Source organism: Falco peregrinus, chromosome 11 (genome assembly GCF_023634155.1).
Source record: "Falco peregrinus isolate bFalPer1 chromosome 11, bFalPer1.pri, whole genome shotgun sequence".
In the NCBI taxonomy this organism is placed as follows: domain Eukaryota; kingdom Metazoa; phylum Chordata; class Aves; order Falconiformes; family Falconidae; genus Falco; species Falco peregrinus.
In genome coordinates, this window is record NC_073731.1 from 23,584,838 (window position 1) to 23,607,836 (window position 22,999).

The 22,999-nt window shown below is 37.4% G+C and overlaps 1 protein-coding gene across 1 annotated transcript in view; it reads right to left on the reverse strand.

Moving 5' to 3' along the window:
* The window catches only part of USH2A (usherin), a 390,454-nt gene that overhangs the window by 63,246 nt on the left and 304,209 nt on the right, over nucleotides 1-22,999 (reverse strand). Inside the window, 8 exon segments of the mRNA XM_027788579.2 lie at nucleotides 5,693-5,850; nucleotides 6,560-6,743; nucleotides 7,289-7,396; nucleotides 13,954-14,152; nucleotides 15,944-16,098; nucleotides 16,696-16,893; nucleotides 17,294-17,504; nucleotides 19,894-20,117. Coding sequence (XP_027644380.2) covers nucleotides 5,693-5,850; nucleotides 6,560-6,743; nucleotides 7,289-7,396; nucleotides 13,954-14,152; nucleotides 15,944-16,098; nucleotides 16,696-16,893; nucleotides 17,294-17,504; nucleotides 19,894-20,117 — 1,437 coding nt within the window.

Consider the following 22,999-nt stretch of genomic DNA (forward strand, 5'->3'; position numbering starts at 1 on the left):
GCATGACTTCAGTCTTATCCAACTGTTCAGCTTACAGGAAGAAAAATGATGCTGATATTAGTTGTTGGAAGAGGTGAAAAAAGGAGATGGGAAGTGCAAAAATCCCACTGTACAGTTTTCCTTTTTCAGTGTACTAGTTTCAAGGAAAACACCAAGATCTAATCATTAAAAATTGAATAATAGAAAAACAACTTTTAAAATTGTAAAGGGTATTACAAAGTAAACCTATGAGAGGTGATCTTGAAGTAGATGGCTTCTGCAACCAAGATTATTTTTTGTCCGTCATACACGGAAGATGAAATGCTCCAGAAGAGTGCACTTGAATGTGCATTGCATAAGTATACCAGTAATTAAAGATATAAAATTACAGCTAAACTACTTTTTTTTTTTCTTTTTTCCTTTTTTTCCCCCCTTTTTTCTATAATGGGGGTGTCTGTAAAGGACACAACAGATCTGAAAGTGAGCTTGAAATGGTAGACAATACATCAAATAGAAACCTTTTTTAAATCTCCTAGTTAATGTCCCCTTCTTCTCCAGTCCTGACAACAGACCAGATATTTCATCCAGAAAACCTCACTATCTTATGAAAGTGACACATAATTCACTTTTGTGCATCTGATCAGTGCATTTATTCTAGGGAAAATTCACCAGAAACCTTTGAAATTTGAACTATTCAGAATGCTTGATTTCTCAAGGAAGATTAAATACAAATAAGGACAGCTGCATCCACCCATCGATATGAAGCAAAGGACACTTATTTCAAAATAATTGACCTATCCATGTCCCACATTCAGTCCGTATCTCAGCAGAAATGGTACCAAAAAATGCCAACAACCAAAGCTGAAAATCTTAAAGTTCTGCTAAATTTGCACTATATTAGGAATTATGCCAATAATAAATATACTCAGGAGAAAAAATATTCTCAAACAGTGCACATGAAATTGTAAATAAAACTAAGTAACATCCTGAAAAATCCCAATATCCAATGGAAATCCTTCTACAATTTGATTAAATTCATCAAATGCTAAGATCAAAGGATCACTTTATAATCTGAAAAATAAAAAATACATACTAGTACAACACAGAAACTTGTAATAAACCCCTTCTTCCAGAATAGCCTTCAGCATCTGCAGCCAGTCTGAAACTACTACCTTGTGTGCTCTGATGACTGAAGGAAATGAAATGGGCATATTTGTTAAAGTCAGCTGGGAAACCACACGACTTGGTTAGTTCCAGAGTTCATAAATTTATGTCAGAATAAAAGGAACCGTAAAAGCACAAGTGAACCAATTTACCCTAAGTGCAAATGGCAGTTTTGTTATTTGGTGTCAAAGTTACCATGAGCACAATGACAACCTGCCATAACGAATTTTCATGTTCACTAAAGAACAAGGATCTAGTTGGTTAATATTCCCAGCAATACTCTTTTTCATAATTTACAACAACTAGACGCTGATAGGTTATTTAACATTTATGAAGTTAAGATGTAATCAGAAAAACCCTGATTATCTTTACAAATAAAAAAGTTAAATTATTCCACTTTTTTTTCTCTGTGACTTCATTTCACAGCAGGTGCACACTTTGCAATGGGACAAGTCAATCAAACTAAACCTTGTTTTTTTGTGGGCATATTTGGATAACATTTAATGGACAATTTTGTGCAAAACTCTGCAAATTAGGTTTGATGGCTCTGTGTACTTCAAAACTAGGGTAGGTCACAAATAGATTTTGCAACACAAGATACTTAGAATTAGGGGAAAAAAGCCACAGTCTGTTTTACAGGCTGGTCACCAAGAATCTGTTTGAAGTCAACCGCTGAAAAATTATTTAATATGATGTGAAACCAAATCACAATTAAAGCAAAACAGTTGAACTGTGTCACTTATAGTAAACAAATAGTAAGATAAGAATCTCACATCTTTTATTTAAAAACAAGTAAGAGTAAATTTATATTTTAATACTTAGCTTCACAAAATAAAACAATATATTTGGCTTACTGAGATTAAGTATTTACATTAAGCTTCAAATATCCAGATTTCTCATTCTGGTTGTTTCAAGTATTCCCAACCAGACTCCATAGACAGTAACAGCTGGAGATGCTGACTGCTTTCAAGATGCAGAACTTTGGACAATGAGCTTGAAAAGCTTGTCCTACAGTGATGTGGAGCAAACAATAATTTAAATGAGAGAACAAAAATGGGGAAATGTAACATTGGCTTAGAAAAGTCAGAACGATTTGTTAGCTCACCAATAAAGGAGAAACCAGGTTAGCTGGGGGAGCCAAGAGACAAAGCTGAGACAAATAAATGTTATTCAAATACCAAATTTGATCCTAAGAAGAATAAAGTAGGAACCCACATGTTATACTTTCATTCTAACTGATAAGCTAACCCAGAGGTAGATGAAGTAGAGTGTTATGTGACGAAAGAAGACATTTTAATTCGTATGATCATTAGCGTATGAAGCACCTAACCTAGAAGCAGAGGACAGGATCCTCTTTTGAGCATGTTCAGCTTTTTTTGTGATGTCACAAACAGCAACTGAGGGTACTAGAAGAATCAGGCCCCCAGTAAGGACCAGTGGGGTTGTCAATGAGTTGAAATACAGGATGGCTACCTGCCTACCGATCAATAACATTTATGGATATACCTCAGGAGAATTATGTGGTGAGTTTTTTTCCATTCAACTTTTCTGCTTCTATCCATGGCACTAATAGTTGTTCCATAATAATTGTAACATATCCTTCTGTAGCGTATCTGTGAAATGTACCATACCTTTGAGGTCTGTGCACTGAAGCAATGCAACACAAGATAATGGGATACCTATTTCAGAAAATAAAGTCCTATTTTCCATAGTGAGTGAGGTGTGTCAAATATTTTTTCTGAATCCGTCACTTTAACCACTACTCGGCCACCTTGCTATTTAGCTAAGTCAGGAGTTTTGAAATGCTACATATCTGTAAAGTCATACGATTTAGACACATTACAGATGTTGAAACTTTATAATTAAAACCATCCAAAAGGAAGATCTCTGTAATATTATGCCCATAATTAATCTTGAGGGCAATTATGTGATCCAAATTTATTACTGCAGATAAGAAGATAGAATGCCAAAGCATCCCTGATAGCCACAGACAAGACACTATGACCAACTACCCTCCCATCAAAACTTGGCTAATACAAAGCACTTCTTTTCATGGAGACTATACCGATGAAAAGAACTCTGTCATCCAAGAACGACTGCCAAGCCTGAAAACCCATATAATAAATGCTGCATTCTGGGTTTAAAAGGGAAACCTACATTATCTCAATATAGCCTATTATGACACAAGGATTTATACACAGAGAAAAATAGATCAGAAAAAAAAATTACTTGGTGCACAATGACATAAATGAGATAAAAAGTTGTAGTGTCTTGAGGCTAATCCTACCAAGCTGGGGATGTATGTGGCCCCAGACATCTGCATGCATAGGACCTGTTAATAGGATGAATGCCATTCCAGAAGATCAGAACCTCCCAAATAAACTTCCACCTGCATAGCCCACAGCCTTTCTCTTGGGAAAAAAACACTAGAAGCACAAAGGTCTCAGAATGAAGCAGGAGTATGAAGGGTCAAAAATTAATTTCCTATCCTCTGCATATACCTATGTTCCTGCACACAGGCTTTCCTTTAGTAGCGTTTAGTAACATTTCTCTGCTGTTAGTACCCCCCATTCCTGTAAGATGAGCTGGTGGCCCTGAGGTCCTATCATAAAAGGAACAGCAAGTTTTGCTTTTCTGTCTACTCATCAGGGGCATTGTATGAAAAACAATCCCTTATTCGTACTTAGAAACTTAAATAACTGGCCCCACGATGACAAGGCAGAGAGGAGTCACCAATTATCACGGAAGTGAGGTAAGTGTTCAAGGTGCATCCCAGTACCTGGGAAAAAGGATATGTGCCTTCCCGTGGCCGAGGAGAATGACTCTTACAGCTGTGTGAATGCACCACCCCTGCATCCGCTACAGAGCCATAATATCCAGCCTCTTCCTCACCCCTTTGATCGTGTGGTTTCAGGAATATGTGAACCTTTGTATGTACAACCTTAATTGAACAATACCAAAAGTCCTACACAGAGCCCGACTCTCCTCGCAGGCTTGTAACCTACTGCAAGTAACAAGAATTTGAGCAGCTGGAAAAGAAAATGGTCTAGACTAACAAGGACAAGCTTTTCTGGGAAACACCTCACTCTTCACAAACCTACACTTTTCCAGTATATTCTTATGTTTTAAATCTATTTATAATGTTGCTGAGTATTTTGTACCTTAAATTATTTTTATTATCAAAACTATAATACAGCATGAGTCACTTTGCAATAAAGCCAACTGTAGATTATATGCCATTTGAATTCACCTGCCTTCTGCTGGGTTCTAAATCCTTTCAGGCAAGTAGGGGGAAAAGTTTAATTTAAGATTTTAATCTTTTTCATATATTATAGCATTTCTATAATGGATTTTGTGCTTCTGAAAACTAAAGATTGACAGCTCAGGGTATTATAGATTTATTAATCATTGCTTAAATGGGTAGGGTGAGCACTGCTAAGCACTGCCACAATACTTGCGATCCCAGCCTTGAAGGCAAAATACTTTTTCTAGGTGACTTTATTTTTAATGACAATTGACTCTACTGTGCCTGCTATGCAAGGAAAGAACATCTTAAATAATTAGGAAAAGGAGACAAAAAACTTCCCTGAGTCCACTGATAAAATACATACTGTTGTTACTGCAATATGCAAACAACTGAAGTTTCTAAAAAAAATTGACCTAATTTTTACTGGAAAAAAACAATATTTAGAAACTGGAAAACACCTTGCTGGAAGCAAACTGCACTAGACAGAAAATTGTTCATTTACAATGCTCTCATTGTCCCACAATAACTACAACATATCATTTTTACAACATCAGTAAAGTACCCCAATCACTTAAGGTATGATCTATATTAAGGAGACAGAGTACAGTCTCTCATATAAAAAGATGCTATTATTCAATTATTCCTTCTTAGCCTACCTCTGTAGCAGGCCAAGACAACCTGGTGATGTTCAGAAGAGTAGTAAGAGGAAAAATATTTCTGGGCCTTTGCTGACTCACCCTCCTGCAAGGTAGCATGTCTACATAATACAATGATGCTCTGGCAAATAAAATGTGCTCAGTCAGGTCACGGCTAGCACAGGATCTCTGTGTCACACTCTTACACTTTTTGTTAAAGGAGCTCAACATTACATACCCGCAGGACAACTAGACATTTTAATTGCTGGAATAGCTATCAAGACTTCACCAACCCAACAGGTTGGCAGGTTTCCCTGTCAATAACTCAGGTTAGTCTTAACAGAAGGGAAAACTTGTGTAATTGTTTTGTTGGTTTTTTTTTCCCTTAATACATGCACTCAATAATAGTTTACAAGATCAAATTAACATACGGATTTTTGATCAGCTAATCCTCACAAAACCCACATCAAGTATATAGGTCAATATTATTAAAATAATACGTCTCTAGGAAACAGCAGCTTTAGACCCTGGTTATTTAAATCACACAAACACTAAAACCAAATACGAAGAATAAAAATTTCAAAATGATTCAGCTGCCTGCCTGAACATACTAATTTTTCCATCCTTTCATTTTGCTACAAAGTACTACATAGAAATACATTTTTACCTGGCACATCCCAAGCTAGAAATATAGAATATGCATCAATTACTGTGACATTATATGGGACATGAATTTTCTCTGGTGTTCCTACTGGTGTTTGTATAATATATTTATCACTAGTGTTGCTGCCGCCCCAAGTGCTGGCTTCCAGCTGGTAAACATATCTGCGCAAACAAAAAAAGATCAGCAGACACTACGGTTAGAAGCTTTAGGCATATCAGTAATAGAACATTTCCATTTTCTATAATTTAAAGTGAATAGACTATACAAAGCATATACAAATATTGCATTACTGAAGATTTTCACCTTTAATTTTTCTTATTGTGAGAAAAGTAAGTCATCATCATCATAATTTTAATACTAAAATTCACAAAAGCATACATGAGAGAGAAGTACTGACTCAAAGCGTCAAAACCAATTTCAGAATGGCCTCTCTAAAAATACCAGCAACTTCTACTTTTGAGCCTGTATGGTCAATATTCACAAAAACATTATAAAACATGTGCAGTGCTGTCTGCCATATGAAGACTTACATTTTTCTAAATATATTCCATGAGGGGAAAAAACAACCAATGAGCTACCAACAATCACCCAAGGAAAAAAAAAAAAAAAGCTTCCTTCTCTTTGAATCAGAATGACCTATTCTCAGAAAAGGAAAAAAAAAAAAAAAAAAAAAAAAAGAGAAGTCCTTTGACTGAGGGTTCCCAACATTTGGAAGCCTCCACTCTACTGATTTTTCAGTAATTAAGTAATTTTGTAAGAGATTTTTCTTTTTTTAAAGAAGCAACTTACATTTTGTACATTTCACAAACACATGTACTTATATTTTTGAACACCTTTCACATATTACCAGAGCTCTTTAACATGCCTTACCTAGTGTTAGGCTGCAGGTTAACATCTGTGAAATTTTGGTCTGTACTGCCACCCAGAAAAATCTGTTCTCCATCACGAAGTAATCGATACTGAGTAATGAGTCCATTGGGTTTCTTTGGTTCATTCCAGTAGATTTCCACTTCTGTTGAGCTGACTGTGATATGATGAGGTTTTGGCCATACCCCTATTAACATCACAATGACACTAATTTAATTTTATGAGAGAAACACAAAGGTGATTTTTTTCCTTTCCCACAGTTTGAGCTGTTGCTTTCAGCAGTGTAATGAAAGCGTAAAACATTGCCAGAGAGAATGACAGAATTTAACACACTTTCTGTATTTATCCCATATCAGACGCAACCAACTGGACAAGGTAGAGATTAATGGAGAACAAGACCAAAGGCTTCAGCCTTTATACGCCCAGTTGTCTCTGCATATTTATTTGTGCTTTAAAAAAATACACATCCACTAACTAATCCTAACCTTGCTAACTTAAAGACGAACTTGGGGAAATTGTCGCAAAAAGAAAGCAGAAATGCAGTGCCAGGCAGTCAGTATAAAGTGTGCATTAAGATACAAATATTCCAAAAGAGACAGATTCTCTTGTATGAATTTATACATGATAGCTTGATGGATGACAGTGGAGTTTTGCACCTTGTTCAACCATCAGAAAATACAAGCCCATATGACTATCCCTTTGCTGTTCTATAAAAATGTCTTTTTCCCTTACCATGAGGAGCAGCTTGTAAAGTTTGACCTGAATGTGGTTGGCTAGAAGCACATCCAGCAGATGTGCATGCAGTAAGTATGAAGCTGTAATTACTGTACGGCTGCAGACCTAGAAAGAGCAAACAGAGGTTAGACCAAAACGCTGACATCAGGCACCCCATGAATTGTATCACTACATAGAGAGTTACTGGACTTACAGTTAACTTTTTTATATTTTTGGCATATGCGCTATTTTGATTTTACATCTGAATAATATTAAAATGGTGAATTCTTGCTATTTTAGACATATATCCTCTATTAGTTTAAAAGAACTGTCAAATCAATTTAGATTGAATGCATATCTATGCTGCAATGGATCTATGGAAGCCCCTCGTATAGACATACCTGAATTAGCGTCAAAGCAATTAACTTAGATGGCACTTGCAGTGTAGTAATAACAGTGCAGATCTCAGCCCAGATTACTGTTGAAAATTTACCCAGTCTCCAAGCTTTTGTTTTGTTTTTGGGGTTTTTTTTGTTGTTTCATTGGGTTTTTTAACCTATGTTTCTGCCTGTACAGAATGGTTAAAAATTAACTGGAAAGCGCCTAAACGTTCTTGACACAGATAGAATCTCCATCACTGGTAATGACCACAGAAGTCCAAAGTTTTCCAACAAATAAGCACTTAAAAGTGTCACTCCTTAGAGCTTTGGACTTGAAAAGCTGAAGAGCCTGTAATGTTTTGAAAATTTATTACAAACATATTTGCAACAATAAGAAAAGATAAAATACTCTTAACTTGAACATGAAATTTTCTACTATATTGCAGACAAGTCCAAAGATACTCTCTTCCTGCCCCCTTCCCAACTTCTATTTGTTCATTTTTTACTCCTATTTTACCGTATTTGTTACAAAATTTACTATAAATGCTACAAGCAGTTAGAAGCAGGACTGACAACCAAGCCCTCCCCATTACAGCATATTAATTTTAGTTACTTGTAATATTTTAAGAACTTTTTTCAGCTCAAACTTTCTATGCTGGACTTCCTTGAATGAGACTAAAAGAGAATACATTGACCTTTCCTTGGAAAATTTCAAACATCCTTGTGCTGTGTGTCAATGACTTCAGATTTGACATCAAGGTGTCTGCAGCTTAAGAGTTTGACTTTAGGGCTCCTCATGAAATTGCATCTAAAATTTTGCTAAGAAACGAAGCTTTTAAAATAGCCATTTCTGCACACCTATTAAAGGCTTCTTACAGTTAAATCATTAAAGATGCAGATGTCTGCAAGCCTATTTTGGAACATCTCAGAGTTCAGCTTTAACTGCTGATCAGACTTCTCACAGAGCATGGTCCAGCGCAGGTTACAGGGTCTTTGCTAAACTACTTGTTTGGGTATTTCTTAAAGTTGATCTTAAAAATGTTACTGTCAGACACTGAAAACCTTTCCCTCACATGCTTTCAAGGACCCTCTTGTTAACATCTCGTAACACGTTAAAACAAGGTTCCTGAATGTAAAGGGATCAAACAGCACAACAACAAGCAGCAAATTATACACAAAAGCTCTGAAAATGCTAAGATTGCAAAACTGAACACTCATAAACTAGGAAATCCCAGCATTAGGACATTGTAGGATACAGATCACACCTTCTGCATAGAGGCTCTGTGGCACAGTCCTATCCAAAATTCCCCCCAACGTGTGGTCTCTGGTCTGCCCAACTGTACACAGATTTTTTTGTGGTGTCCACCCCTAGAGCATACAGTTGCTTTACTAACACCAATCATCTCAGCATTGCAAATGGCTTAATACAGTACCAGAATAATAATATATATAAGAAAGATAGATTTATCTCTCTCAGAAACAGGATGCTGGTTCAAAAAGACTGAGAGAAACTAAAATCTCCTTGGACTTGCCAGGAGGCCATTTAGGATGGTGGGGACCTGGCTGCCAGAGGACCTGGTGTTAGGGAAAACTTTATATATCTAAGCATAACTGGTGCCTTCAGCTGGACAAAATTCAGGCCTCAGGTCTCAGGTGGGGTGCCAGGAAAATGAAGACATGGTTGTGTCAAGCTGTGAAAGCTTGCGATGTGCATTCCTCAGTACTGCAGCCTGAGCTGCTGTGAAAGCCCGGGACAACAGAAGCCAGCTGCCTTGATGTGACGGTCTCTCCTCACAGCTGCGAGCAGGGACTGAGGGCAGCAGGCTGGACCGGGACAGGGTCCCGGGCTGAGGTCCCGGGCTGGGCTGGGGTCCCAGGCCTGCGAGCAGGGCTGGGGGAAGTCCAGGAGAGGCTGGCAGCAGTGGCAGGGAGCTGACGTGGGAGCGTGCTGCAGCAGCGAGGCCACCCTGCGTGCTGCCAGCGGCCCATCTCCCGGGATGCTGCCCCTTCTTCCTTCCCTTCGGTGGGCGATGCTGCCAGCCCCTCAGCAACCCACATTTTAGCTCTCTGGCTTGGCACCATCCTTCTCGCCTCCCTCGCTGTGCTCTGCATTCACACAAAACTTTGGGCTTGTGCCCCCCTGGCTTCTGCTGAGCAGAAAGGAAATTTAGCTCTGGGCACATGCGGAGTGGAAATAGGCCCATCTACGCTGAGATTTTGAGAAGGAATACACCTACCAAACACAGAAAAAGCTGAGAGCAGAAGCTGAGGCATCAATCCTACATACAGGAGCCTCTTCTTTTTCTTTTTTATCCATTTTACTCTTCCCCTGCATAGCTTGTAGCCTGAATGAGGCAGTAACCCTACGTACAAATGCATGACTACACTACCGTGTAATGCAGACTGCTTGTGTGAAAGAGGCTGAATTAGGATTATACAGGTCAATTCATACATATTATACAAGTCAATTTTTAAGTGTGTGGCTTTGTGACCTTAATCACGTAGTTTTGATGTAGCTCATGCACCTAGCTGTAATTACTCCAATTACAATGCAATTCTGTGACAAGAAAAGAAGTCCAGGCAAGATCTTTGTTTGTAAACAAATCCTTGCTTATAGCCAGTATGAAGACATTTTAATTAAAATATATTAGAAAAATAGAGAGAAAGAATAAGCAACAATTATTTAGAAAGGTAAAACACTGAATGGAAGACATGCAGGCTGCTTAATGAATTGAACAAGACATGAAGGAGAGAAAAGAAAGAGACGACTCAGAGGGACGGCCCTGGCTGTAACCAAATTATAGAATCATTTAAGTTGGAAAAGACCTTTAAGATCACAGAGTCCCACCATTAATCTAGTACTGCCAAGTCCACCATTAAACCATGTCCCTAAGTGCAACATCTACACATCTTCTAAATGCCCCTGGGGATGGTGACTCCACCACCTCCCTGGGCAGCCTGTTTCAATGCTTCCTAATATCCAATCTAAGCCTCCCCTGGCACAACTTGAGGCCATCTCCATTTGTCCCGTTGCTTGTTACTTGGGAGAAGAGACCGACCCACACCTGCCCACAGCCTCGTGTCAGGGAGTTGTACGGTCTGAACAGTGTGTATAAAAGTAAGAAGGGAGAAAATGACAGTTGCAGGCTAGAGAGAGGCAAAGGCATGGAGGAAAGCCAAGTATTTAACATTTCAGGATAGAAAAGATTACTGTGGCAACAAATTACTTGAATTCCCCTAAAGGGAGTCATGTTCAGTTTTAAAGGAAACATGCATAATAAAGCAATACTCATTTACAACTACACTTTAAAGAGAAAAATGAGCATTAAAAAAGGAGCACATGGTTTCACTAAATTTATTGGTGAAATTCTGATACCTGAAACCTCTAGTCATACATGGAGCAGTCACAGCAGATTTTTACCTAGATTATTAAAGCTTTGCATTAAACTCCTTGTCTTATGCATGCTTTGGAAAGCTCTGTGCAAATCTATGTATGTGATTAATAATAAAAATAACAAGTAAGATAATCTTGAAACATAAGCAGCATTTTGCTTTTCCAATTTCTCTACTTGATTGTTCTCTAGAGGATACTTCTTTTCTTTTTCGGTCTATTATTGTGGGGTTTTTTTTAATTTTTAATTTTTTTTTAACTTAGCAGTCTATTTTGTTATTGCAGCATTTGCCATTTGTCAAAAGGCTGTAAACAAGTGGTTTTTTAAGAATGCATTGTTCTATTAGCCAAATCAATTCTTTCTGTTTCTGTTTGTCTCCATTTGCGGGTATGGCTCCAGCAAGGTCAGTAATTAGCTCCCAGGATAATGCTCCTGGGCCCTGCCATGGGAATTTTACACAGGAGGATGTCAGATTGCTGACCACAGCCTCACACAACCCCTCCACCCCAAAGAATTTCTTCTAGATAAATATTACTAATGATTCAGTGCTGCATGGAGACAGAGTTGACCAGTGACAACATTCCTGTATCTCTTCGGTTTTCACTCCCCTGAAACGGAGAATATGTTAGGATGAAAGAATTCCAAATGGTTCAGTCATAAAGTATTTATTAATATTGTTTCTTTTACTAAAAAAAAAAAAAAAAGCATCAATGATCTTCCTTGACTTTTACCTAAAGACGATTGCTCCTACAAATTCTCAATAAAACCTCTTACTCGGAATATTATATTCAGTGTAATTAAAAGGGGGACCTGAGAAGAACCTTTGTGATAAACCCACCTGCTGCTGCTGCTGAAGAGGGCACTCTTAGCTTTCTTTTACAATTCCCCTAATTATTTTCTTCAGTCTTACCCTCTTCCTGGCCCCTCATGCAAACCATTAGCAGGCCCATTTGTAAAGTAGTAGTAACACAAAGTGAAACAATGCCATAACTGTCATCCAAATTGTTCTGTACAGGGTAGTGGAAGTGTTCAGTAATAAATGATATAAAAAGGTCTTTTATTGACAAGCTGCCATGTGCTGTTTGCATTAGAGAATATGAGAAGATGATGGCTGCTGCCCCTAGGTCCCAGTGGCATTCAACTCAGTGAGATAGCAGAAAATGCTTCAGTTTGCTTAAAGCATTGATAACACCTCTAAATAATTAACTGAGGACTTCCTGTCTTCAATTACTTAATGCTTTTTTTAACATCTTGAGAGGATTATAAGCAATTTATGGATTTCACATGATGAGCACATTCACCACTATTCCCACAAAACATTTGTGGGATCATGTTTCCAAAGCTTTGATGTAATTAAAAATAAGCACCAAGACAATGGTGCAGTGGCAAGGTGCTAGCCTTCTCGTCTGTTATGTGCAAGACCCTAGATTCAAAGTCTCAAGAAATACTAATGCGACAGCTTCATTAATGTTCAACTGTTGCTCAGGGAAAAGCAGACAGGTTTTTTGGGGAAATAAAAAAAAGTAAAAAAAGGAAGATGGGGAAAAACAAAACATCCATGGCAAATAAGACAACAGTTCAAACATTTGGATTACGTATAAATAAATTGATTTTTTTATCTTATTCTTTTAATTTAGAAAGCAATAATTATCCATATTGCTAAATCGCTGCCACGAATTCCACATTATTACCCAAGGATGCTCCTGCAGAAAACAGCACAAGATTTGATTGTGACTGTCAGGAGGAGCAATCACTTATTTCACTGCTGCCTTAACACGGCAGCATTGTACAGCTACTGAATGGAACAGGTACACTAAAGGAAAAAAGATCCTTGTTTCTCTGAAGGGAATTTCATTTTCTTTCCCTTCCAACTGGTAAGAGAACCAGTACTGTTTGCATTAAAATAACTGCCTTCTGGGAAGGAAGTAGGAGCATGAGTATTTTTCAATGGGTTTGAGAAACCATTCCTTGTTGGTAGGTGTTCTTTACAGTATAAAATTACGCCAGCAATTCTAAAACACATACCACCAACTGGCACACTCTAGTAATATCTCATGTCCAGAAGCACTGGATATGGAGACAGGCATAATACACAGTTGATTAATTTCACACTTGAGCATGATACTGTCAAAGAGAAAGAGCAATCCTTTACTCCTCTGTGAGTGACTACAGCAAGGACACTCTTTTAAGGGAACCACTCTGACTCAGGACTCGTGCTTTGCCATATATACTGTACAGGTTTTATGTGCTTTAAGTCAGCTTCTACTCCTTAGGTTGCTATCATATGGTGTGTGTATAACACATGAATCTCTACCTTTCCTACTCAGATGGAAAAAAAGAAGAAAAAAACCCCGTATTGATGAGTTCCTAAAAATCATAGATATAAGAATTTGATAAGCAACCTGAGGCCAAAGAGTGAAAAAAGATACCCCAGAATGCTTATGTTCCCGTCTTGTGTTCAACAGAAACATGTCTAAGAATAACTTTGCTTCAGTGTAACATTCAAATATAACAAAAAATTGAATATGTGAAAATAATACACTTGTGGTCCGAGTCAAACCTCCCCCCAAAATCCCTTGACTAAAGCTTCTTTCAGATACACAGAAGGGATGGCAAGCCTACACAGAATATCTGGGACCTCGAGAACACCACAATGCCTGCATCTTGAATTGAGCTGGACAGATTTATTTTAAAATTTTGAAATTAAATCTATTAATATTTTAACAAACAGCAGCCAGAAATAAGAGATTGAAAAAAGTGGATTCAAGATACGTAAAGTATGATAAAGCATTCTAAAGTGTGCAGTACTGGGGATTTAAAAGTTACTGACAAGTAGCATTTTTAATATATTAATACTGTCGTCTGTCTTAAGGACAGGACATTAGCCTCTCAGAGAGCTCTACCTCCTTACCTGATACTGTGTGCTGCATTCTGCTTCCAGCATCCGTGTATATAAGTCCTTTCCCTACTTGACTGATCTGGTACTCTCTGATGACACCATTTGGTTTCTTGGGTGCAATCCAGCTTAAATGTAATGCTGTTGAGTTCAAAGCACTGACTTCTGGTGGCTGAACGCTCTCTGGGACTCCTTGGACAGTGACTGCAACTACCTGAAGACATATGAATTAAACAGCAATTTAATGTAATAGTACACTAGATACCATGATCAATGAGAATGTCACTTTTGTTTTAAAATGTTGTTTGTGCTGGCATATCATTACCAAGGGTCTGCAGAACTAGTTACTTTTTTCCTCCTTTTTCACAATGAAATCTGACCTTGAATACATTACATAAGTCTATGTCTACAATTTATCACAACAGGTTCACCATGTTTTAGCTACACAGGGTGAAACAACAAAAACTGTATTGCTTGAAAACTCTTGATAACTCTCTTCCATATGGTTTGTCAGTGTCTCTGCATTTTAACTGCCTGATTTCATATATTTTAAGCACCCGTAAACATGGGGCTAAGCCTCCATATATCCCATGCAATCTGAACTCTATTGTAGTTATTTGCAACTCCATATTTTTGTAAGGAAACCAAAGATTTTTAAAGCTAGAATTACTTTGCACTTGTTAAGCTCTTTCCACTAAAAAAGAAGAAAAGGGAAAAAGCCAATTTTCTATTGACACATCTCTACCATCTCCTACAGAGACATTTCGAAATTACACTGGTTTAATAAGTGAGTCAGACCTTTTTCTTTTTGAGAACCACTTTTCTTTTTCTGTTATTACCACCATAAAGTATTTATATTATGCTGTAAATATAAAATGTGCCCTCTATAATATATTGTCTTAGTGCATTTGGTGGAATCAGTCCCTACTTGCAGACTTCAGTGTTTGCAACAGTAAACTCCTTAATTACAGGCCAGTGAAATAAGCAGAATTTATTAGCTCAGACCAAGGGTTGCAGCAACTGTGCCTACGTAGCTTCCAGACCACAGCTGTGTGTGCAGGTAGAGGACTATGCACCGATGTCCATTCCTCTGCATCAGTGTTTCTTTTCTTATAGTTCTGACTTAGATTTGTGCTAATAAGAAAAACAGTTAAAGCCCTGGAAAAAAAATCCAACTTTTAAATCCCACAGATACTTTAATTACAAAGCACAATCATTATTTCCCACCTCTGGCCCACAGATCTTACGCTTGCAGTTCTAGACATTCATTTTCTTAAAGGCAAGGATATTACTGTGAAAAAGAGGTCACTTAAGAAATAGTTTTTCCAAATGTTGAATAAGGCAGGTACTTTGCAGAATAGAAACTAGCTGGTTAAATAGTAGTGCTAGTAAAAGACATCTGTGCTTCAAAGCAATACGAAAGACAATGAAGCAGTGGCAAAGGGAGGGAAGCGATTCTGTTTGCTTAAAACTGAAGCAGAGGCAGGTTGTACACAAAGCAAGTGTAAAGCCTGAAGCAGGTGCAGACATGGAAAGCCAGTGAAGGGTAATATAGTGGAAGGAGGCTCAGAATAAGAAGGTTGTTGAACAAATTGATAGACTAGAGCTAAAGCAGATAAACTAAAACACCAAGGAAGAAGAGGCTACAGACCTCCTAGTGAGAAGCAAAGATTTAATTTCAAGGCTTAGAGAAAGTGCATTTTAATATTCCTTACTCTATTCTATCACGTACAGCTTTCTTTTTAACAAATATCAGTTCCTACAGTGCAATTTCAGCTTTGCCAAGACTGAGATACTGCTTTCTTCTTCCTCTTGCTTGTACCAACCTTTGTGTTCCAAATAATCACCCGCTGGTAGTTGAATCCAAATAAGATTATTGATGTTTTTCACTTACTCACTCAATAATCAACATGTCTTCAAATTACACCTTTCCAAAAGCATTTTTATGTTACCACACTGGCTGATAAATTTCTGGCACCAGTTCCATAAAGACCAGTTCACTAACCTTGCTGCTGTCTGTGCATCCAGCAACAGTGCAGGCTCGCAGCTGGTAGGAATATTCTTGGTATGGCCGGACACCACTCGTGTCTGTGAAGCTCATTTCTGTTCCTCTAAAATGCTCAATTCCATTTCGGAGAATGATATAGTGAATAATAAGACCTGTTGCAGAAAGGAAGTTTACTCTTTTACTAGCTGAGAAATCCTGTGTGATGGTATACCATAATAAGCTACTCTGCACATGGGAAATATTACATGAAATCTCCAGGTGACCACTGCAACAGACAATCATCCTGCGTAAATTGCTAATGTCAATTACCAGCTACTTTCCTCAGCCTCCACATCAACTTTCTAGTAGATCTCAATTTTTATTAAGCGAGTTCTTCCAAGTTTTCTCACTGTTTGAAGATCATAAGCAAGATTTCCTGAAAGAAACATGAGCATCACCACCCCCACCTCCAAATCCCCAAATACTTTGTAACATGACTTTGATTTTTCTGATCAAATTTGCCGCTTATTATTACAACTGTTCTCAAAAGAGGCTTCTGGGCACTTCTTAGAGACATACTAAATTGTCTTCTGTGAAGTTAGACTACTTTTAATTGGAAAGAAAACTATATCGACCTAGAGAAAATTCTTCTCGCAGAGTTTAAGAATACCTATATTTCAGTGTCAGTGATCAATTAGGAAATGTTTTGGTTTTTGGAAGACTGTCAGTTGAATGATTGAACATACTCTTCTTTTAACATATGTGAATACCATTTGGTTGAAGTGGTTCCTCCCAGTTCAGAAGTATCATATCTTCCCGATTATCCACTTTGGCCCATTTTGGTGGACGCACACCCTGTGGCACATCTTGCTTAGTGATAGCTCTGCTAATTTCACTGAAGCCTCTTCCATAGCTATTCCAAGCAGCCACCCTGTACTCATATGTGATAAAAGGTTCAAGGTTCAGGTCTAGAAAAAAAAAAAAAGTTACGTATGGATCATCTCAGTCTTACGAAAATACAAAACAATGTTTTACGTTTTTTTCCTGTGCCTATGGGACTATTTCTGTGTTTAAAGACAACTAGATACGGAAGTTCTTTTAGTCTGGGACATTTTCTGATATATCAATAATTCTATCAACTTCTGCGAAAGCAAGTTTAGGCCTTATGCATTCACTGAACTTCTTGCTACTCATTTCATTTCTTTGAAGATTCGGTCTTGATTCACAGATTACTTCTTAAACAATGGTACTTCACTACAATTGCTTTACATTTAATTAGAATACATGATATCATCCAGGACATCTTTTTCTCCAGAGTGAATCAAATACATCAGCAAATCACTAATCTGATATGTCACTTTTCCTTACCGGTAAATGAATACCGCTTTGGACTTCCCGTGTAGACAGTCTCCTCTTCAGCTGGACACACATGTTCTTTTATCTCCTTTTCTGTAGCACTCTGTGAACCTTTTATCCATGCACAGATATTCTCCCTAGGATCAAAGTCACACTTTCCACAATGTGCTGTTGCCACCATAGACAAAGGGCAAAGGACATTCGCCTTGCATTCTTCTTGTACCTAAGGAATACATATTCATTTTTAATAATTTTACCACATCTTCCTTTCTTTACAAATACTTCCATTAGTATTTCTTTTTCTTTATGCAACATACAAATCAGGCAATCACATTGAATAAATTGGTATTTCTAGCCGATGGGAGATCCTTTCAGCCTTTGGCCTGTCTGCCGTCTTTGATCATTAATGCTTTTATAATCCTTTCTAAAAGAAACAGATATTTTTTTGTTGTTGTTAGGGTCCTTGGATGAAAAAGTCACAAATTTTAACCACTGGAAGCCCAGATGGCTGGGGTTTTGAAAACAGACGAGTCTTGAATCAAATGAGAATGGGATTTTACCTGAGAATTTGAACATTCTGCTCTGGCAAAGACCAATACCCCGGGGCAAATCAGTAGCAGATTCCCAGCCCCACGCAGCTTGCCAAGTACACCAGAGGGCTCTGCGCAATTCCTTGGCAGCTTTCAAGGCTGAGAGCTCTTATCCATGGGCTACATAAATCGTGTCCTCTATCACATCACTCCTGAACAGCAGTTTGACTGCAATAAGAGGACCTCTGCAAATGTTGACGCAGATGTAAGGTTTAACCCATAAAGAACAATTCACAGAAACAGAAATATACACTGAACTTCCACAAGTTTCTATTAAAATTCATGAAATAATATTTTTGCCAAACCATAAGCTAGAGAGCAATAATTCTCATAAAATATAGGTTGTTGCAGGAAGAAATGTACTGCAATATTTGCTACAAATATTTCTGTCCATCAGGCTACAAACCTTAGAAGGGAAAACAAACATTATATCTAATGCTTCCATAATTCATCCTCTGAAATTAGTTTATTAGCTGATTACGAACTTCAGTGAATTTAATTTCCCAAACCTGGCACTTTCACAAACATTACAGTGTGATAGATATCAATATAGGATGTAGGATATAGATGGATTGTATTTACAGAAAAAGTAGCTCCAGAATATGTCGCAGAATATCAGTGCTTTTAATGTTAGTAAATCTGTACATAACAGAAAGCTAGTACTGCTATCTCTTTTTTACCGCAGGTAAATGAAATACAAAGTGCTTCCTTTGTTTACACATTATACCCAAGGCATAGATCTAGCATGTTATCTACCAGAATTCATTAACCTATTCACAGCCATTTTTTGCCTTGTAGGAACCAATACAATGCATTGAGGAACTGTAGCTGACTCATCACAAAACTTGGGTTTTCTCTAGGAGAAAATTATTCAGCCTGAAAATGAAATTACATGAAAACCTTGACATGAAAAGGAGAAGACGGAAGAAATATTTCTGTATTAACTTAGCAGATGAATGCAAAGGATACAGGAACACCTGTATGTGGCAGGATGGGGTCTGTTTTTACTTTGGTGATTCCACAATGCCACAATATCTACATGATTTCCATATTGTAGAATGGACAATATCCAATCCTCTTTCTCTCTCATGTACTTTCTCCCTCTCTTGAAATATAAATATACATTTATATAAAAGAATATATGTATATAAAACCAGGATTACCATCCTCTGAAATGTTCATGTTCTTAAACAAAAATCGCAATAACAGCTGACAATATTTTTACAGCTTACATATAACACCAAGATGCTAATTCTTGAAGATTTATATTGAATTCAACCGGAGTTGCAAGAATTTGCAGCTTTGAAAGTTTGGCCACATCATCTCTTGCTGATACTGGCCACTCTTAGAAAATACGGAATTAGCCTTTATGGTGCTTGGTTTACTCTTACATTAAAACAGAATGAAATTAAAACTATATAATTCAGTAGGCACAAAAGGCACTAAAAATATAATACCCTCATTGTTGCTAAAAGTTATACAGGGACCTATCCTAGTACCGCTGAAATTTATGCCAGGATTACCAGTGGTTTTCTGCAGGATGAGGTTTAAGTCCATCAAGAAAATATCAATTGCTTTATTTTTATTTATATTTTCTTTAGGAAGTTGGGGAATCTATGTCACACTGCCTGCCTAAATTGAAATGTAATAGCATTTTTATACTTCAGAACTGGCCACTTTAATTTTAATTTCCACTTAAGGAACATCACCAGGAACAGTGGTCACAGAACAGGAACTGGCTATACATGTCAGTCTTGTTAGTATGCCAGCTTTTAGCCACCGTACTAATCTGAAGTGCTGGGCAACACTTCACAGAGGCAGCTAATCATTATTAATTCCTTTAGAATTCATTGCAATAACATCAATCATGGTGAACTCATTCGGTATTAATATGGATGTAATGTGAAAATGAATAATGCACACAAGAGTTTTTATATTCCTATTTTAGAAAAATAGTTATGAACAGTGTATTTCTCTTTCCATCGTCAAATCAGAGCTACCGAGAGATTTTCTATCAATTACCTTCATCATCATTCCAGCTGAAATCTTGTCAGAGCAAACATATTTCAAAGGATTATATCCAACTCCATTACAGCATTCTTCGCTCCTTGGAATAAGTTCAGTCTCACAGCATTTTACTGGCACTTGGTCATTCTTTCTAACATGTGCTAGGGACTCACCACTGGAACCTGAGCAGCATATGGTATCTGACTCATTCACGTATTCCTGCCCACAACAGAACATCCCTGAAAGGAACAAACAAACAAAAATATCTGAATATGAAATGTAAGTAAATAAATAAATAGGTAAGAAAGGAGAAAGCTCAGAATGCAATCTAGCTTGGCATAAAACCACCAGCATCTGGAATTTCCCAGATTTAGCTAAAGTGAGATTAAATTCGAACATGAGGTGACTGAAGTAAGTGTCCTGACTTCCAGACCTATTGAAAATAATCAAGAATTAGAGGAATAAACAGAGATCCCTTAGAACCAACCTACACCACTGCTGAACTTTGTAAGAACCTTTGCTATGAAATACCATACCAAGGTACCGTGCATAGCAGGTCGAAGCCAGACTGTTGATGAAAATTTCCTGTAGAATGTAGAAATTGAGAAAGCTGCTCCGTGTACTCTCCAGTCAGGTCTCATTCATGGCCCCCTCACATGGGCAGTCTTCCAAAACTGCATCTTAGTATTCCAGAATGTTTCACATTACGTTTTTAAAGTGGGGGTTCATATTAGGTACGTAAAGCTAAAGGGGTGACTTGCCAAATACCCACAGTGATGCTTCAGTCATCTAACACAGAGAATTACTCTTTAGGAAGTTAATATCTAAATATAACATGCATTTCTATAGTGGATTTGATAAGCTGCCAAAATTAATTCCACTGTCTTTCTTCTATTTCAAATTATTTTATTTTAAAATTAAAAGCTCATCATAACCAGTGTAATTGTCCATATATACACACGAATTATTCTGCAACTGAAAAATACTCGTGTTGAGCCTCACACCATTTAAAGAAAGGGGTAAATTTTAACTCTGAACCAAATGCTACAAACACCTTTATAACTGACAATGAAATAAATGTTATTACTAATTCATCTAGAAAGATACACACAAAACCAGGGCTGTGATATACTTTCTACACTTACAAAGTAATTTGTACCTGACATAATTTCTGTAGTATGTAGGCATTTAAAACACATGCAGAAGGGGCTACTTTTCTCACTGCCATTTATTGCAGCAAATCTCTCTTAGGAAGTCATACATACTGAAAATTACTCTTTAAGGGTACGATCCCGCTAAAGCACTCAGAGCATTTCATTCCAATCACCAGAATGACTACAAATGACGTTACTTGCATACTTTACCCGTTTTCAGGGCTGGTTCTATTCACAGCAATCAAACTGTGATCACCAGCTCTCCAAGAGGTAAATATTTCCTCCTGTTCACACCCTTTTTCCAAATTGTTCTAGGATTCTACCAATTTTAAGTAGAGAATTAATGCAGAAAATGACTCAATTCAATACTAATAAGCAACTCAGACAGCCCCAAGGGACTTTTGACAGGCAAACTAAAATTTTGATAATGAACTGCTTTTCTACTGAAACAAACAAGGCTATATTCTTTCACTGCGAACCTCATCTTTGTTTAACTGAATTAAATTTTTCAGCCAAGATTTCACTCACATAACAAGAAGTGACTCCCTTTCTAGTTTCTTTGGTAAACCATTACTTCTTTAATTATTATCAACCTTGTTCCAGTGTGATAAATTGCTAATTACTTAATACCCTAATCAGCGTTCATTCTTTGCACAGATAAACTGTGACAGCGCCATTAATTTAAATAGTAATTTCACTTAATGGCCAGAACGGCACACCAGATTTTTATGCAGCATTTTCTGAAGACTGCATCCATCACTGCAATATTCTGACATAAAGATGTCTGACGTGCACTAACTCACTTAGGGAGAGCAGATGTTGCAGAGCAGAGTTTGGTAGTAATTCCCATAGTGCATCACTTCAGCATGAATGAGCTGCAAAGGCAGAGGTAGACAATCTTCTGAAACTGCATTGCATAGCCTCTGACCTTTGCTTAATTTATCACATGTAGCACTTGACTCCTGAACCTTGACACCTCAAATGTACAATTTTAAATATGCTCCAAGAAAAACAAAATAGGACCATGTAATATTGATGGAATGATTTGCCTTCTAAAAATCACTTTCTTCAATTGCTTAAGGGTCCAGAAATTCCTATAATCTTTTGCTGAATTCAGCAAAATACCAAAATACAAACTATTTGTTTGTAAATCAACTGGAATGTGTGTGTCATACTTTATGTATTTATGTTTCATAGCCACATAATGCATTACAGCAAAAAGAAAATCCATGGGCTGGAAAAGACACTTCCTGCTAACAGTGATTTCTGTCAACAATTATTTCATGTTCATCCCCAGCAACTGAAAAAATTTACAAACATAGCCGAGTGATGAATTACTAATGTAGTAAAGCTGCAAAACCAATGCTTTCAAAAGGGAAAAATGAGTATTAAAAGGCTTAGCCTTTGGAGCCAGAATAGAGGATCAACAAAATACAGAGCCAGTGTACATTGCAAACTACTCCAAAAATCCTTGGCTTACATGTGGGTATTGCAACTATTACAGATCAGGAACCACAACAGTACAAAGCATCATCTTTCATGAGTCTGGGAAGTCAGTATAGTGGCATTTTACTAGCTTTTGGTATTTTCTTTCTTTATTTCTGCTTTTTTTTTGGTTGGTTGGTTGGTTGGTTTGGTTTGTTTTTTCAAAAGACAAAATCCAAGAGTGGTTTTAGCTGACATTATCCTCTATAGCCAGAAATAGTCAACTTTGGATAATCACACTGCAGCAGTGGGGCTCAGGACGCGTGTGTGCAATGGCATCACTGCCAGGCTTTGCCAGTAGATGTCTCTATGGTCACCCCACTAAATAAGGCCAACACGGGGTGAAAAATAAAACCAAAGAAAATAGAAATTAAGCAAAACAAACAGTAACAAAAAGATTAATGTGAGATGGACAAAACAGCTCTTTTTGTAGGACAGACTCTCCGAAAAAGGTATAGAATGGCAAATGAAAAGGTTCTATG